Source organism: Pimephales promelas, chromosome 2 (assembly GCF_988280905.1).
Source record: "Pimephales promelas chromosome 2, fPimPro1.hap1.1, whole genome shotgun sequence".
Classification (NCBI taxonomy): domain Eukaryota; kingdom Metazoa; phylum Chordata; class Actinopteri; order Cypriniformes; family Leuciscidae; genus Pimephales; species Pimephales promelas.
In genome coordinates, this window is record NC_142770.1 from 19,228,085 (window position 1) to 19,240,635 (window position 12,551).

The 12,551-nt window shown below is 40.7% G+C and overlaps 1 protein-coding gene across 1 annotated transcript; it reads left to right on the forward strand.

The window, feature by feature from the left end:
• The first annotated feature begins 1,245 nt into the window (after positions 1-1,245).
• LOC120491845 (5-hydroxytryptamine receptor 3C-like) lies at positions 1,246-9,303 on the forward strand. Its single transcript, XM_089119149.1, has 10 exons — positions 1,246-1,300; positions 1,481-1,653; positions 1,753-1,797; positions 1,979-2,085; positions 2,682-2,851; positions 3,123-3,295; positions 3,419-3,629; positions 7,100-7,291; positions 7,476-7,789; positions 9,148-9,303. The coding sequence occupies exons 1-10, from the start codon at positions 1,246-1,248 to the stop codon at positions 9,301-9,303; spliced, it is 1,596 nt and encodes a 531-aa protein (XP_088975275.1).
• Positions 9,304-12,551: the final 3,248 nt, after the last annotated feature.

The following is a 12,551-nucleotide window of genomic DNA, read 5'->3' on the forward strand; positions in this document are numbered from 1 at the left end:
TGTAAAAAGGGCACCTTCAAATAAAGTGAAACTAAACATTCATCTAGGTCTGGGCTCGGTTGCATGAAACCTCTTAAGTGGTTTGACTTTAAGGTATTCCTGAGGGGGAAGCCTGCAGCTATAACAAGTCACTTTTGCGCACAAGACAAAAGACTGACATTGCACAGTGGAAGTATTGAAAATATATGAAAAGGGCGTTCATTAAAGTTTATTTTCGACAATACACACTGCTTAAAGGGACACTGCTCTTAACTTAAGCAACTCGAACAACTTGAACCTGGTCTGGTAAAAACTGTTGTTAGTTTAATATGAATTTAAAACCCTTTTCGGTAACACTTTATAATAATTGCACGCTATTAATCATTAGTTAAGCATGAGTAAACAGTTAATTCATCATTTATAAAACATTAATAGACATTAATTGTTATTTTTTTAACATTGTTATTTTTCGACCAAAATGTATTTTCGATGCTTCAAAACATTCTAACTAACCCACTGATGTCACATGAACTACTTTGATGATGTCTTTATTTCCTTTCTGGACAAGGACTGTATACCGTACATACATTTTCAATGGAGGGGCAGAAAACTCTTGGACTAGTGTAAATCTAAAAATCTTAAAGGGATACTCCACTTTTTTTGGAAATATGCTCATTTTACAACTCCCCCAGAGTTAAACTGTTGAGTTTTACCTTTTTTGAATCCATTCATTTGAGCTCCGGTTCTGGCATTAGCACTTTTAACATAGCTTAGCATACATCATTGAAGTGCACTAGACCATTAGCATTTCTCAGAAAAAAAATACCAAAATGTTTCGATATTTTTCCTATTTAAAACCGAACTCTTCTGTAGTTACATCGTGGGGTAAGACAGACGGAAAATATAAAATTGCGATTTTCTAGGCTGATATGACTAGGAACTATACTCTCATTCCTGCGTAATAATCAGGAAACTTCACTGCCGTACCATGAGTGCAGCAGGCGCAATGAATACACAAACTTAGTCCCGGTCACGTTAGAAGCTGGGGACTATTTTGCTATTTTCAGGCGCTGCGTCATAACATTACGCCTGCTGCACTCATGGTACGACAGTGAAGTTTCCTGATTATTACGCAGCCTATTTCCAAAAAAAGTGGAGTATCCCTTTAACCTGTGCTCGACTTTTTGGGTGAACTAACCCTTTAAAGATTTGGTTTTATCATGAATACAGAAACAAATGTTTATAATTGTCATTGCAGGCTAGACAATGAACTGCCAATCTTCTACAACTCATTTCATCTTCACCTGCTTCATTATTCAATGTAAGATAATCATTTTAATAATCAAGTCCCAAACATGAGCAAATCCTGAAAAAGAGCCAGTTGGTCATGGCCTCTAGGAGGACTGTAATATATCTTTTTGGTTTAGTGTGTATATAGCTTATTTCCTTCATGACTATCTTGGTACTATTTTCTCTCTTTGTGGCCGAATCCTTCGGGCAGCAGCACTCATGAGATCTGCAGACACCTTAAACTGCTCTCAGCCAACCGCAGAGTCTCTCCTACAATCACTCAGAGAGAGCGTCTTCAACAAAACCCAAATGCGGCCAGTTATTGATCCACAAACAGTTACAAATATCAGTTTGAGTTTAATTTTGTATGCCATTTTGGATGTGGTAAGTAAATATCCAAATATGCCAATCACAGTATTCAGTCACATTACATTAATAATTTGCAAATGGCTAAATAGAAATTGTGGACGTATTCCCTTTTAGGATGAAAAAGCGCAAATCTTGGATTCATTTATCTGGCTGCGGTTTGTAAGGATTGGCTATTATGAACTGGCACCTTGCCAGTCACCTTATTGATTATGAACTGTTATATTTTCCTTCAAATCCTAAAATCTTAAATATGATATTTTGATACTTATAAAATAGTTTTTAAAGGTGTTTATATCATATAAACAGAAAATTTATCAATTAATATTTGCGTTTTTTAAAGGACTGGAGGATTGAAGGTTTGAGCTGGGATCCTGATGAATGTGGAACAGACAGAATCACACTGCCAAGAAAAAAACTCTGGAGGCCTGATCTTGTCATCAATGAATTGTGAGTTATAAAATACAACATTATAAATTGAACAATTAAATAAGGTTCTACTACAGGGCAGTTGAATGTTTGATTTCAATTTGATTTTTTCCAATTAACCAATACAATAATTGGAATAACTGACTCTAGGCCATTGCATTAGAAAAATAATGCACACCTGAATTGCGTTGTGACTGCATGCCGTGACTGCATTACCACCTCGAGTGCCCATTATTTTTCTAATAATACAGCGACTTATCATTACTTAGAAGCTTGGACTGTACAACTTTGTTAATTATATAATAACTTAGTAACATCTTAAACCCACTGGTCAATGAAGTGTAAATAGTAAATGTTACAGACAGGACAAAATGGGCAAATCAAAATGGGCAAATCTGAGAATTACTAAATCGATAGCTGCAGATGCTGAATGCTTCTTGGTCAATTTACAGTACCCAATGTGCAAAACAACATATTTTCAAGATCAACACAGTGTGGTTGTTGATTAGTCAACTCAACTTGTCTAACCAACTATAATACCAGTATTTTTTTTAGTCTAATACTAATAAATACAACTGTTGTTGCTGTCTGTGTCATGCTGCCTTATTTAATTTCAGCATGAGTGATAACAAAGCCCCAGAGACATATTATGTTTATCTTTACAACAATGGCAAAGCAGAAGATCGAATGCCAGTCCATGTGATAAGCTCCTGCAACCTAAACATCTACACCTTTCCTTTTGACATTCAAAACTGCACCTACACTTTTAACTCGTACAAGCACACAAGTAAGTAAAGTAACTTTGTTTAGGATGTAAATTAAATTATCTAATCATGATTAATAATATGTTAACATTCAGTTCTGATTTAAGATAATAAAAATAAATAAATGTAATTTGTGTGGTTTTGGCGATCTTTTTGGATAGCAGTCAGCAGAATATTAATGTCTTTAGTCATCTCACTTACAAAAAAAAAAAAACAAGCGATTTCTCAAAATGGGAAATGAAAACATAGAAATGCAATAATTATTAATCTGCATATTCATTTCTCCCTCTACAGATAGAGATATTCATCTATCATTTTTAGACCCAGTGGAGGACACGTTAAAAAAATCCCTGAAGTACATGGAGACTAAAGGGGAGTGGCAACTGATTTCCATAACCGGCAGAAAAACTGGCAGCTTATATATTGTCAGTAACAGCCAGGAGATCTGGGATGAACTTGTTTATCATGTTTGTGTCACCTTCAATTCCTAAATATTGTAGTTGATAAATATTGTGAATAGTTGTGAAAAAAATACGACAATTTATTTGATTTTTGTTTTGTTTATTGTTCTAATGGTTGTCTCGTATTAGATTGTCCTAAAGCGCAGACCAACTCTATACGTGGTGAACCTCCTGATCCCCAGCTACTGCCTGATTACCGTGGATCTGTTCAGCTTCCTCCTGCCTCCTCAAAGTGTGGACCGTTCTGCCTTCAAAATGACTCTTATTCTGGGATACACAGTCTTCCTTCTCCTCATGAACGATCTGCTTCCTGTCACAGGAGACACCATCCCTCTAATAAGTCTGTTATCACTGTATATAAACAGTTATTTATATTATGTTTTCTCAGAATACTGAAGTCAGATTGGTTCTTGTCTGTGCAACTGCACAGACTAATGGCTTTTCAGCCAGCCAAAACAGGCGGGCCGACTATTTAAGCCACGGTAAAAAGCCATTTTGAGTCAGAATTTGTCTCCTTCATGCAAAGATCATCTGTCCTCACCACGGTTGATGGTGCAGAGGAAAAGGGCTATTCTAAACTTCACCCACTAGAGGAGGCCGCCTCTCATCCCTGGCCCTAAGCTGAAGGTCTAAAGCCTTCTACTCATCCAAGCCATGCAGAGGGACAACTGTTCTTGAGTGCCACCATGGACTCAACAGAGATCAAGGATGTTGACAGCCTTCCTCGTCTCCCCAATCTCTCCTTTGGGCTTGTTTGGTTCCGAGGTGGATGGCTTCACTGAACACTTCATGGTGGCGCAGAAGACATCACAGGCAATGTGCCATTTTCTGCCAAAGAGAACGAGTTTCTTGGCTGCTTCAAGTCGCCCCAAATCCATGTCGGCTTAGGGGTGCTTACCACGTGCTTAGTCCCAGCAGGAGGCGGGACCTGAGGTGAAGCAGGTCTTACGTCCTGCAAAGCCCTACCCATTTCCCAAGACCCAGGGACCACGCCCTAAACTATTACTGGACCCTGAGCCACCCAAGCAGCCCTGATGTCTTGGGCAGAAGAAGGAGGAGACTAAGTCCTGCCAAGCCTGGACTGCCATCAAAACGAGCATGTGTGCACATGTGTGCAACCCCCTGTTTAGTTCTGGGTGTTGGAAGCATTGTGCTTGTTTCCAGTACTCTTGTCCTGTGTTTGTTGCCCACTTCCACAACCCCACCATCCCACCAGTTGCATGGGTGCCAGACCTCTTTCCACTGTTATAGAGAATCATATTTAGAGGATTTGTTTTTAGCAGTGGATCTGAAGGATGCCTACTTTCATATGCAGATGGCTCCCCATCACATACCGTTATTGAGAACGGTCTGTGATGGAGACCGTCACAGTATCAGATGGGAGTGGAACTGGGCTCGGTTTTCAGAAGGAAAGTAGTCTTGACAGATGCCTCCAAGACTTGTTGGGGCGCCCTGTGTGACGCCAGGCCATCCTTTGGCTTTTGGACAGAGCCAGTATTGGGCTGGCATAACTTCCTGGATGGCAGTGATTCTGGCCTTCAGGGAATTCCAACCTGAACTCAGAGGGCACTTTGTTCTTGTCCGGTCAGACAACATGATAGTGGTAGCTTATATAAATTATCAGGGGGGTCTCAGGTCCTGTCTACTGATCAGACTGGCACGATGCCTCCTTCTGTGAGTACAGAACAATCTCTGCTCACTAAGAGCAAAACGTGCAAGGCGCCATGAAAAGTGTCCCAGAACAGACCCCCTCAAGGGTAATGGAAACTCCACTCACAGATGGTCCACATGATTTGGAGCATTTTTGGTAAGACAGAAGCTAAACTCTTTGCATTGAAAGAGAACATCCACTGCCCAAATTCTTTTTGAAGGAAAGGGGGGATAGCCCACAGGTAGCCCTCTCTGCGCCTTTATGTCTTCCCTCAGGTCATCAGCCAAATCAGGGAGGGCAGATGTTCAGACGCGTGGCACCACTCTGACAGAACCAACAGTGGTTCCCGGGAATGGTTCAGCTTCTGTCTGGAGCACAAGGGCCAAATCCTGCTAAGAAGGGACCTCCTTTGCCAATTGAAGAATTCAATCTGGCATGCCTAACCTGAGTTGTGGAGCTTCCACATGTGGCCTCTCGACCGCGCATTCCGTCCATTCTCAAAGTATTCTTGACAGTCGATTGGGAAACACGACCTGGTGGTCAGATTTTTCAGAGGTGCAAGGAGGCCTAACAAGCCTTGCCCTAACACGGTCCCTTCTTGAGGCCTGTCTATTGTCCTGAGGGCACATCGGGGCCCTCCGTTTAAGACACTCAAGACAGTCAACCTTTGTCCTCTCTTGCTAAAGTCCACTCTCCTGCTGGCTCTGACATCGGCCAAGCGAATTGGTGACCTGCAGGCTCTTTCAGTGGACTCTTCCTGCCCAATGACAGCAAAGTTGCCCTTAAACCCAGATGAGGCTATGTGCCTAAGGAGCTGTCCATGCCTTTTGGGGCATAAGTCATTTAACTCTTTGCTCTCCCCTATACTGAGTGTGAAAAGATACCACACCCATTTTAAACAGTTCGGGTCCTTAGGGTGTACATTGAGCGCTCCAGGCAATTCAGGCAGAGTTTGTGAGGCCACTCTAAAGGACTGCCTGTGACAAAACAAAGATTGTCCTATTGGATAGTAGATGCGATATTGCTAGTTTACAAATCCTTGGACTTGAAGTGCCCTATTGGGGTGAGGACCCACTCCACCAGAGAAATGGCCTCCTCTTGGGCTGGAATATCCATTGTTGACATCTGTATGGAGGCCGGCTGGTGCTCGCTGTTCACCGTTATCGGGTTTTATAACCTAGACATCCCTGCCCTTCAGGCACGAATTCTGTCTGTCTAATCAGTCTCCACACAGGTTTTTTTCTTGGAGATATCACACCCACAGGCTCCGTTCCCAAACCTGAGGCTGCCATCTTGGGACATTCTAGGTCCTTGAATCTAGCCTGAATCTAGCCACTAACCGCCACCAGGCCACGGCCTCACAGGACAGCCTCTATTCTGTGCTAGTAGCAAAGCGTTTCATAGTGCGTTCTCCAAAATCATCAGAGACTGACACAATGCGAGTGAATTGAAAGGGAATGTTCCAGTTACTAACCTAACCTTGGCTTGGGCTTAAAAAGCCATTTGTCTGTGCAACTGCATAGATGTGAACCAATCAGACTTCCATATTTGTTGTAACTGAGTGTCCTCCATAAGTGCCAGAGACATAGCTCATTCCCATTATCTCAGGAACGTTTTTTTAACCCTCTATTGAGATTGTCCTTAGTTTGCTATTTAAATTTCATTAATACGTTTCTCTGCCTTAAAATCCAGCAGGTGGATATTATTAAAGCTTTAGCTGAATTTACCATAAAGTAACCGTGCACTTTGCAGACATGTGTCTAGAATAAATATTAAAGCAAATCTGTCAGAGTGAGCTTCAAGAGTTTGCATTCCAGTAATAGTGAATCATAGCTTGTGTTAATTATTTTTTTCTTAATGTTTTCTATATCAGGTTTTATAAGACCACAAACAAAAGTAACATTTTCATGGTGGTCATTTGAAGCTTTTTAAGTATCACAAGATTGTGTATAAGTCACAAAGTATTCACCTGATCCTTTTCAGTCTATTAAAATGGTCTTCAAGTTATCAAACTTAACAGGAGGGGGACTAATGTTGTAAATGTCTAGTGTCATGTTACAGGCCTTCTATACCACAGTTTAGGACCCACTGATATGTAGATCAATAACTTTCATTTGAAGGTTGGGAACTTATGTTATTATCTCCCTCTCTCCCTGCAGATGTGTTTTTCTCTGTGTGTTTAGCACTGATGGTAGCCAGTCTATTGGAGACAATTGTCGTTACTAATATTCTTTGTGGCTCGAGTGACCATCCTCCTCTACCAAACTGGATTAAAGTGTTGTTCCTGCATTACCTGGCAAGAATGGTTTGTTTGGGCCAGAAAATCTCTGACCAGAATTCTGCCCCCCAAAGTGAGTCTCATACTGACTGAACAACCAGTCAAACATTTTCTGCAAAAAAACAAGCAAATAATATTAACCCAGTTGGACAACTGGCAGTATATAATGTGTGCATCTACATGAAAATAAATAAATTAAATATTGAATATATCAAATACATTAAAACAACCAATAATCAAACTATTTCTGCCAACAGAAAACACCATTTACACAATTTCCTGCTCACCCGAGAAAGAAAGAAACCAAACTATATCCCATGAAAAGGGCATTAAAACACCATTAAATCTTGATGGGCAAGAACTGAAGGAACTAAAGATGCAACATGAAGATTTACTCACCGTTCGCCAGCATGTTGATAAGCATTTCTCCGGTAGTCAGAACTCAAAGGACTGGATAGACTTGGGGGAGGTCATTGATCGATTTCTGTTTGCTTTGTATGTTGTTTTCCTCACTGTTAGCTTCTTCACCATACTAATATTCTGGTTGTACTGGTCCAGTTTTGACAAAAAAGTATAATATCCCGGCCTGTAAACTGTCACTGTAAAACTGTACGTTTAAATCCAGATGTACAAATTCGCTGGTCCATCTCTTTAAAGACTGCTCAACTGCATGCATGGACTCCTCACACAGTGTCTTTTGTTAGCTTATGTCTTAAAGCAGCAGAAACTTTCTTTTAATTGCAGACATTGGTAGGTGCACAAGCACATGTATTATAACACTGTGCGCTCTTAATGGGTAGACCACTGTATAACTAAGAAACTCAGTCCACAAAATCTAGCTTTTGACCTAAAATGAATTTGAAACCTGGCCTAAGGCAATACAAGTATGCTACATAATGTAAATTATGAAAATAATCTTTGGATAAAAGGATTTCTGTTTTGTTTTATATTGCAAAAGAAAGCAGATTTGTGTAATGAATATTTATTTTGCATCAATACTAATAGTCACTAGAGTTCACCCTCACTTAAATTCTCTGAATCTTTGTTTTTCACTCATTAAACTTCCATTGCAAACATATTACTGTTAATCTTTGCTTTTTTTTTTTTTTTTTTTTTTTACAAACTAAGGAACAATACAAAATTATTTTCTGTACAACTTAATAGCCTGCCACAGAGATCTTGCATGAACATTCCTAATGTGTGTAAATGATCAGCAAAAAAGATGTGCGTTTCAATTAGGGCAGGGTGATATTGAAACGACTGGACGCAAAAAAACAGAGAACCCAAGAACAGATCAGTTCCAACAGTTAATTGTACGAAAATCAAAGTAAAAGGAAATAATATTTAATCAGGCAGCCGAGCCACCGAGCATAGGGGAACGAGATGATTCCATGGTCCAAGGACAGATAAGGGTCAGCAAGTTAGGCAGTCCAACAAGGCAAGAGGGCAAGACAGGAGAATGGTCAAGAGGCAGGCAGAGTCAGAACCAGCAAACACAGTTCAAGGAACAGGGCAGAGAATAATCCAGGTACAGACAAATGTCCAATAACAGAGGCAAATCATTTAAAGGTTGAGGAAAAGTAAACTTAAGGGCTGGAGAGGGGCTTGCCTGGAGATCAGCCGTTTGCCCAATTGAATGTACTCCAGGTTCTGATGATCGGTCCGGAACAGGAACGGCTCCACAGACCCCTCCAACCAGTGGCGCCACTCCCCCAGTGGAGGGGGAGAGCAATTATCAAACTCAAGTCCTGACTGATATGGCCAATTGAGATTATACAATGAATATTCAGCCTGTCATTCAGACCAAGTATTCTTATCTGCTTCTTTCTTGGCTGCATTTACTTTTGAGGAACGAAATATCTTTCTGGCTTTGGAGTTAGATGTCTGTATTAATATCTGAGTCTGTATTAAAACCATAATTTTCTCCAGGTCTCAGGTCTTCTGGTCTCTGAGAGCAGTCCCCTTCAGGGTGCCCTTCGTTGCCCTCTCCGCCTGCCAACTCCGCCACCTCGTGTGCTTTGGGGGCGCATCTGTAACATCAGAGCCCAGGCTGAGGACAGGCTCTGGTTATGGAACAAATGGTAAAGGCCTTGCTGGGAAAATAGAACCTGTACTTTCACCCAACAGAGAGTCCGGGATTACAGCCGGTATTTTATCATTCCTAAGAAGGATGCTGGATTGTGTCCAATTTTCAGTCTGTGCGCTGAGACGAATCGTGACACAATCAGATCCAAGGACTGGTTTTTCATGGTAGATCTTTAGCACGCAAACTGCCATATTCTATCCTTCCTTAACACAGGATGTTCCTCAGTTTGCTTTTGGGGGCAAAGTTTCCAGTACCGGGTTCTTTTGTGATGTGGGATTCTACGACAATGCAGGCACGTCTATCTCCTGCTCATATCGATTCTATCCTCTCATCTTTTGGCCTGCAGCAGGCCTGTCGCGACAAGGCAAGGAAACCAAGTAATTGCTTGGAGCCCAGAAACAACGACTGGTTAAGAATAAAAAGCACTCACAAACTGTGAGCGCCCCTTTGATAATCAATGTTGTAAAGTGCAATGACACTGTTATCGGGATTCCCCTCAAGGGGGCTCCTCTCAAAATTCGCTGACAGCAGCCAGCCAACCACGTGATCTCTTCTGCCGGCAAAACACAAACCTCCATGAAGCGGAATTATGCTTCAGAAAGCCAGAAAAGAAAGAAGAGAAAGGAAGAGGAGGATAAGAAAAAACAAGAGAGTGGTAAAGTGATAAATTACACTATGATAAATAAAACAGCTCTACTTGTCTTGTACAAATGGTGCAATTTTGCAGCTGGTAGGCTAGCAAAAATATGTTTATGTTAGCTACTTATGTTAGCCAATGGGAAAATCCAATGGCCTAGTGATGTCATACCTGCGCCACTCTATTGAACCAGCTTTTGGAAAATGGATGAATGGATGATTGGGCTACAGGTGTCATCATCTGGAATCATCATCTAAATCAAGAATTACTTCGTCACGACCCTCAAAGTGCATTATGGGTATTCTCTAACCGTTGAGTGTACATTGGTTGTACACTAGTTATTGAAGTGCATTATGGGATTGAACGAGTGCACATGATAAGGTCCACCATGGTTACGGACAACACAACAAATGGCTGTTCCCTATTTATAGGGATTGATTTGGAACACGGATACAACAGAACAAAATAAACATCAAAATAAGAGTCTTAAAACAAATTTTAAAACAGGATATGACACTTAAAGGACAACTCCGGCGCAAAATGAACCTTTGGTCTAATTACACATTGCTACCTAGTCAACCGTTATCTGAGATTTGTTTTCATGATTGCCGAATGTAAATAGTTTTATCTCTAAAAACAGTTTAGCCTATAACGCTAGTTCAATGCTAGTATATAGGGCATAGAGTAATGACAAATAAAAATCGCTTGTTATTACCACTAACAAGGCTCAAAATAGCCCCACACCAACACGACAGCATAACAAGGGTCCCTATATTCAAACCGAAGCATTGAGAACTTTGTCAGTGTCCATACAGTTTATTAAGAAGATATTTTATAGACACAGTCAACTTCGCGAATACAGGAAGAAGCCATCTTTGAAAACTAGTCCCTATCAGTCGATCTACGAGCGCCGATCCAAGTGCGCTGAACTGTGCAGAATCTCATATGGTCTGTTGTTTCCAGAAGAAACACAAACACAAACCGTTTACTTCTCTTCAATATGTACACGTAGCCTACTGTTTGCGCTCACCTTATCACCTTTCACATCTCACCAGCGCACTTGGATCGGCGTTCGTAGATCGACTGGTCGAGACTATTTTTCCAAGATGGCTTCTTCCTGTATTCGCGAAGTTGACTGTGTGTATAAAATATCTGCTTATTAAACTGTATGGACACTGACAAAGTTCTCAATGCTTCGGTTTGAATGTAGGGACCCTTGTTATGCTGTCGTGTTACTGTGGGGCTATTTTGAGCCTTTTTAGTGGTAATAACAAGCGATTTTTATTTGTCATTACTCTATGCCCTATATACTAGCATTATACTAGCGTTATAGGCTAAACTGTTTTTAGAGATAAAACTATTTACATTCGGCAATCATGAAAACAAATCTCAGATAACGGTTGACTAGGTAACAATGTGTAATTAGACTTAAGGTTCATTTAGCGCCGGAGTTGTCCTTTAAGGCCCGTCAATATAGTAATAGTATGACATCTACATCAAGGACGACAACCATAACGATAATGACAAAGATATAGTTCTAAACATTAATATTATTGCCACAGCCCATATACAACCACAGACAACAATTATTTTATCGACGGGCAAAGTTTGCACAGAAATGTAAGATTTTTCCCATCCTCACCGACCTCGCCGTTTAAATGACCAAAAGACGCCTCCTCGCTCGCTGCTTTTTTGACGGCGGCCAGCCGCGATGCGACACTGGTGGCTGGTGTTGCCAGATTGGGTGTTTTTTTTGCTACATATGTATTTTTTAGCCGGGTTTTCGCCTGGAAGTTTCTATAGAAATCTGGCACCCTATTGAATGAAGTTAAACAGAGAGAGCGTGCATTCACAGACACGAGAATGAACAAGTTCACAGTGACGTTCATCAGGCAAACCTCCTCGGCAGTCATCATGAAGCGGAATTATGCTTCAGAAAGCCAGAAAGAGAAAATAAGAGGAGGATAAGAAAAAACAAGATAGTGGTAAAGTGATAAATTACACTGGATAAAACACGTTCAGTTCACGTTCGCCCAAAATATGAACCGATATGAACGCGATCATTCATTGAACGCATTCAGGCGCAACATTGTCACCACTCAATGGTGCATCCAGGTCACACTCAATCACCATTACATTTATGCTCCATTTTGACTGGACAAAATGTTGTCTAGTCCGAAACTGAGAAAAAGATTATGAAAAGAAGAAGATCGCAAAGAGATAAAAGACAATGCAGGATCTGGTTGTTTAATTTTAATCAAAATTTCAGGTTTTGCAAATGCCCATCATTTACATAGCGTAAGCGTAGCATAAGTGTTCTCAACCTTGGTTTGCTTAGTTTGTATGATCCATTAAACCCTTGCGGTCACTGCCTGAGTAGGAGATCATGTGAGGTTTGTTATTACTCTCATGACTCAATTGTAAGATTTGTTTGCCATTAGTTTTTTGGCATTAAATTTTATGCCGCCTTCAAATGATCATAAATATGAGTTTCCTAGTTGAAAATTGGACATGAACGCTCTCTCAAATGGATTTACTACTGGAAGCTCGGGATTCATTTTGATACCCAAGTCCCTGAGAACCATGGTGGAGAGGAGAACGATTGCTGCT

Coding starts and splice junctions, on each gene's coding strand:
- LOC120491845 (XM_089119149.1), top strand. CDS start 1,246: ATGAACTGCCAATCTTCTACAACTCATTTCATCTTCACCTGCTTCATT. Junction 2,852..3,122: donor TAACTCGTACAAGCACACAA/GTAAGTAAAGTA, acceptor CTCCCTCTACAG/ATAGAGATATTCATCTATCA. Junction 3,630..7,099: donor AGACACCATCCCTCTAATAA/GTCTGTTATCAC, acceptor CTCTCCCTGCAG/ATGTGTTTTTCTCTGTGTGT.